The sequence below is a fragment of the Capra hircus genome, chromosome 17, assembly GCF_001704415.2.
Source record: "Capra hircus breed San Clemente chromosome 17, ASM170441v1, whole genome shotgun sequence".
NCBI classification, from domain to species: Eukaryota; Metazoa; Chordata; class Mammalia; order Artiodactyla; family Bovidae; genus Capra; species Capra hircus.
In genome coordinates, this window is record NC_030824.1 from 45,758,497 (window position 1) to 45,764,901 (window position 6,405).

The 6,405-nt window shown below is 29.9% G+C and overlaps 1 protein-coding gene across 1 annotated transcript in view; it reads left to right on the forward strand.

The window, feature by feature from the left end:
* The window catches only part of PCDH10 (protocadherin 10), a 43,584-nt gene extending 37,529 nt beyond the window's left edge, over positions 1-6,055 (forward strand). Inside the window, exon 5 of the mRNA XM_018061533.1 lies at positions 3,615-6,055. Within this exon, the coding sequence (XP_017917022.1) occupies positions 3,615-3,634 (20 nt within the window). The 3' untranslated portion in view covers positions 3,635-6,055. The remainder of the gene's footprint in view (positions 1-3,614) is intronic.

The window sequence follows — 6,405 nt, forward strand, 5'->3', positions numbered from 1 at the left end:
GTGGCAGAAATAGATTAGATCACTTCGTAAGCTTTATTTATTGCTTTAGCTTCTGTGATCTACACTGTCATAAAGTATAAAAGGGTATTATGCTTCTTGCTATGCAAGCAGAGGAATGTGACTATCCAAATGATTAAATTGTCATTTTAATATATCATACAAAATTATTTTTCACCAGACTATTATTAAACGATAGTATGCTGAATGAACAGAATACCACTGGTGATTTTTTTCAATTATTTTTGCAACATACATATTTACAGTCATTGTTCTTAAGTCATTAGAATTTTTAAGTGTCCAACAGTTTAATTACTTTATAAATTACTAAAGGCAACAACACGATTCTCCAATATAAGAAAAAAATTTGCATCATGGAACTTTCATTAAAATTGTACATATATGCTAAAAATATACATATATACATGGTAAATATACACATACATATATGTTAAATTATGAGAAGGTGGGTACTTGAATCTCTTCTACATTAATAATAATTTTCATATGTAGTTAAGACTGTAAAATAGCTGTCTTAAATGTAACATTTTTATGACTCATTATGAAGAATAAATGCAGTGAATGAATCGAGGTAAAAAGGAATGGCTATCATCCTTTTCCTATTACTTTTGATTTGACTGAAAGTAAAATATTTCATTCATATCAAGTGGTTAAATCCCCACATATGCTAATGAACAGCTAAGGAAAAATGCATTTGTGAAATGAAAAGAAAAAGCAGAAATTCTTCAACTATGCTTTGATAATTCCAAAATATATATAGAATACATCAGAAAGCATAGAGATTCAATGTATTTGACCCATAGTCTCTAGCCTGAAATGTAACAAATGCATTGACATAATAGTTAATACTGTGGAACAACTGTCCTTGGTACAGAGCCTAAAATGTAAAAAGATTGATTTTTCTTTTTCATTGTGTGCTGCTTGTTCAACCTTAATCCATACACCACCTAAAGAATAATCATTATTCTGTATTCAAACTTCTTAAAAGTTTTGAAACAAGATGTATATATAACTGTAACTTTTTCTCTAGCTTGTCTGAAGTGAAGTGAAGTAAAGTCACTCAGTCGTGTCTGACTCTTTGCGACCCCGTGGGCTGTAGCCTACCAGGCTCTTCCCTCCATGGGATTCTCCAGGAAAGAGTACTGGAGTGGGTTTGCCATTTCCTTCTCCAGGGGATCTTCCTGACTCAGGAATCAAACCCGGGTCTCCCACATTTCAGGCAGATGCTTTAACCTCTGAGCCACCAGAGAAACCCAACGTTTAGGGAATTAACTTTTGAAGTAAAAGAAATCTTCCCTCTCCATTCTAATTTCTTCTGACCATCAACCTCAGTCTTTACACTTGTCTTATTCACATTTGCATTCCTGAATTAACACATATGTGGGAAAAGGTAAATTTAATGAAAGGTGGATTATATTATTCAGAGCACTGCTGGAATAGGTGCACTTTAAATAAAAGCATCACACATGTAACCCTAAGCAACAATAAAATAAGCCTTTTAAGTTTTTGTTTATATTTTAGATATTAATTATAACTGTGAACTATTTTCATAACACTATTCCTTTTGGTACTCTAAATCAAATAAACATATAATATCTATGCTAACAGCTTTTTTCATAAGTGATCTTTTAACCTAATTAGAAATATTTTACTGAGTTAAACCTATGTTAGGTTCACTAATTTCTGTATTTATACTAAGATGCATATTTTCAGTATAATTCATTTTTTTCACATAAAGTGTTGGCTTATAGGTTGAAATAGGTTATTCATGACTTTCTTTTGTTTTTGAACTTTGTAGAATGATGGTTCTTATAAATCAATAGTTTCTGATTTATACTGTTTAAGAAAAAACTTCAACCTGTAAGTAATATCTCCAACTTATTTTAAAAACAAAAAATATATTATTTGTAAGATGATGGTATATTATGGGTTGTTGGAAAAGTGCAAGAGTATGTCTTGTGTAGTTATTAATAGTGCTCTCTTTCACCCACACAGTTGTTCAGTTTAGACAGTAAGTTATTTGATCACAGCAACTATATGTTCTAATTCATTTTATAAGCCCAAGTTTCTATGATGGCTAAATATTTTAATTTCCTGGAGAATTTTAAATCTTTCTTAATATATACAAAATAAAGCATTCATTCGTATTTATCAAGTTTATCATGAAGCAGAGAATTTGAACACAAGGGCATATGGGAAAGTAGGATTTGATTTTTCGAAAAAAGCAAAGTTTCTATTTGCTCTAGAGTACTATGTGTAGCATTATGACCAGGTGAGTTATAATAGCTACCATGTGGTCACCTGTTACAGCTAACTCATTTTATAATTCATAATGTTATATACTATAAAATACGTTTTGATTATTTTCAATACCAGTTACTACACAGAATAAGTATATGCTTGTTTTCACTTTCATTTCTGTCAGTGGTGGTACCTGATTTTTACAACTTTATTTGATGTCTTTTCTAATAGGGGAACAAATGAAGAAATGCTTGATGATCTGGTCAGGAACTGAATTTTTGAGGAGAAATAAATAAGATAGTCAACAAAAATAAATTAAGAATAACATATAACTTGAAAATCTACTAGAAATGAGTAGAAATACTGTAAGAAACAGTAAAAACATAACTATTCACTGGATTGAAGCAGTTCAGTTATGTTATTTAGCATAGCTCTTAATTTCTAATGAGGTAGACATACATATGTTTTTTAGTCACGATTGAACTATCTTGATTTTCAGCACATTATATATCTTATGTGCCAGATACTGAGCTAAAGACACAGTTTCTCTTCTCATTGTGCTCGAGGTCAAATAGTACAAAAATAACGAATAACTGGAAAGAAATAGCCTTTATTTTTTATAAATAAATAAAAACTTAAGTTCATAAATCTACATGATTGAATCTGGATATTCTACTTCAAAACTCAATAGCACATTCAATAATATCTTTTTCTCCCCTCTGCCTCTTCCCACTTTAGGAGAAAACTGATTCCTTTGAGGGGTTACATTTACCTTAAAAAATTATAGGCCATAAAAAGATTTGATCTTTATATAATTCTAAAAATTTAAATAAAACAAACCTTAAAAATGTGAATCATGCTTTAATTTTTCACTACATAAACACTTCTTGGTATAGTTCTCTCATTATATGTAGATTAAGTGTATGAAATATAGAGCTTATTAAATTAAATATATGTCTAGTTATTCATATATATCCTGAAGACTTATTCTGGAAATGTAAGGACTACAAATTTTTCCTCTATTCTGACTGTGCATAGATAGTGAAGTGGGAATTGTTTTGTATATAACCTTAAAAAGTTAATAACATAATGGGGGTTGGTATTTAAAGCTCATATTTCACTTGCAAAACCGATTTGTATAAATGTCAAAATTGTCATTTTCAGAAAGTCAAACAGCAGAATGACTATGACTACTAGAAGCCAAAGGGACACAGAAATATTTTGCCATCACAGGGTTCTTTTACAGGGATACAGCTTGTTTCTTACTGTATTTGTTTCTTTTACAATAATGTACAATTCTAACCACCAAAAGTCAGGCTGTTTTTCTTAGAGTATTTTTCTTTTCTTTTTCACAGCACGGAAAAGGATATGCTAGTCAATTCTACAGGACTTACCTGAAGCAGCATGATTTGCACAAAGTCGACCAACAAAAGCATCAACTTTTCAACTTCATTTATCTTGGCCATCCAGTTAGTTGTGTGTAACTGAGTATTAGATTGCCGGCAGAGTATCATGGCCAATTATAGGACCTAATTGCTCTCAGCAGGCCTGAGAAATGAGTTGAAATGTGCAGAACTGTAGAAACTTTAGGCAACTGATTTTGCCTCTCCGATCAGTGTGTGCCTGTTTACAGCACTATATATCTTTCTCTCTCCAAATGTCACTGAGCCCTTTAGATGTTTATATTCACCACGAGAAGCCAGTCATAAAGATAAAGGAAATTTGTGCATTATAAATGCAATATCACTGTTTTAAACTTGACTGTTTTATATTATTTTTGTGTGATCAAGTGTTCCCCAAACTATTCCAACTTTACAAGAAAGATTGTGATTATGTTCTTTTCACCTGTGGGTTATAAAAAATGTTGTATTCTGAAGACCCACAAAATATCAAAGACATTCTGTAGTTTATACACCGTGTTGCAAAGTGTTTACTGTACTATTTCAAAGCTTCTAAATAAATATAAAATATATATATTATATTATATAATTTTCCTAAAATGTGGTACAACTCAGTTGGTTTTTAAATGGATTCGTACAATCCGCATCATATAATAAAATAAAAGGTAATTCAGGGTCCCAAAGATAAACATACGAAGGAAAAGAAAATCATTAATAGTTTCCTCCCAGTTTTCATATCTTTTTCAACCCTGTTTTTCCTTGTTTAAAAAAAAAAAATGAAGCTCCAAGCTACAAAATTTTGTCAAGAACTTGTACTGAATTTTCAATGCCAAAGATATAGCTGTCGATGTTATCAAAAGAGCGCTGAACATGTACTCTCAAAATATCTAACAATCTAATTTCAATTCTACTTCTATGGCTTTGAATTTAGAATCATTTAAAGCTTTTATAAAGAATCTATACATTTACCTGTATTTCTTGTTAGCAAAAAAAAAAAAAAACAACAACACTGGTGTCTGTACATTTTGTGGTGTAAAATATGTAGCTGAAAATTACTATTTTAAATGAAGTCCTCAATCATACAACTCACACAGAATTTTATTTTACATAGTTTTGCATAGCTTCATGACTTCTAATAACACATGCTACACATATAAAATCTATAACTCTATATGAGTATATAGAGATACATAAATATCTAAACTGGTAAAGAATAACTGTAAAATATAAAGGATCTCTAAATTTAAAGCAAATAAATTTGGGATAGAAACATGGTACATTACTGTTTCAGCATTATCTTATGTGTGAGAATTATAGTTTAAATGTAGTCATTATTTTATTCAAGATAAAATTCTTCATGAGTCAGCCTTGAAAAGTGAAGTTTTCTTTTTATGTTTATGTCAAGTTGATTATTAAATTTAGTAATCTGCATTTTCCTCTTTTACATATATTCCTTTTATTATACTGCTGTTTATTGCTTGTTAAAGTACAAATAAGAAAGGGAAAATCAGATGTGAGATAATCTTCTAAGCAAAAACCAGCTTTGTCACAGTTCCTCTCTAAAAAACTCCTTCAACATTACCTCTAAATACTTTCCCAACCCAAATTGCAGACTGATTTTGAAATATTTTCCTTAATTTTAACTGATTGCACATTCAATGATAGTTTGGGTCTGTTATTAAAGAACAGACTAAACTTGACACATAACAAATGTTTCCACCTAATTTTATGTCATTTGAATGGGAATATTTTCCTAGATTTAACAATAAAATGCATATAAATATGCATATATATTCCTAGGTCATTGCTGTGTATATTTGAGTGATATCTTGGTATCACTTATTTGTCTTATCAAAATAGATATTAGGTATGTCACAATCCCAATCAGTTTATGTAACAAAATAATCTGTGTAATGTTCCAGGCTTTTGGGGACCTTTTAAAAATATCTGAAGCTAATCCATCACATATGACACAAAAAGCACACACACTCACTAGAGGCAGCAGTAAAGTTTTCTCAAAACTTTTGCATTACTACATTAATATTTTGGATGATAGACTCTTTTAGTAAGAAACTATATGTTTTAAAATAATTTAACTGGAAAAAAAGTCTGTTCATTGTAATTGCTTTATAAACAACAAAATTATTTTCTTGTTGAATCACTCTGCTTTAATTAAAACATTTCACTCACAATTTTACAAATATGGGGGGAAGCCCACATCCATCAGACTTATTACACGCATTGAAAATATGTTATACTCTAAGAATTATATTAATTCATCTGGCCAAAAATTTATTTAATTATTTAGTCTTTCATATCATTGAATATAATCCCCCTTGAATCAACTTCTCATATCGTATGTTTGTCTATTTTTTTAATAGATTGTAGTAAACACACACTAAATTTTTTGCCTAATCTGTGAAAAACTAGAATGATTTAAACATGAAATAGTAAATGATTAGTTATTAATCTATTCATTGCAACCAGCATAAATCAGAAGTTACAACACAGTAAGCATATGACTTTATTAAATTGGCCAAAATGTTAGCTACCAGTGAGGGGGATTTTAAGATGGAAAGATTCAACCAACCAATAATGAAGTTTTCCAAATGAACATTTACTAGGTTTGTATGAAAAGAAAAATTAGAATAAGTTTTCTATTTAATCTAGCCATCCTTATATCCAATAATTTTATGCATATCCATGCAAAACAATATCCAAATTATTAGACAATATTCCATCAATG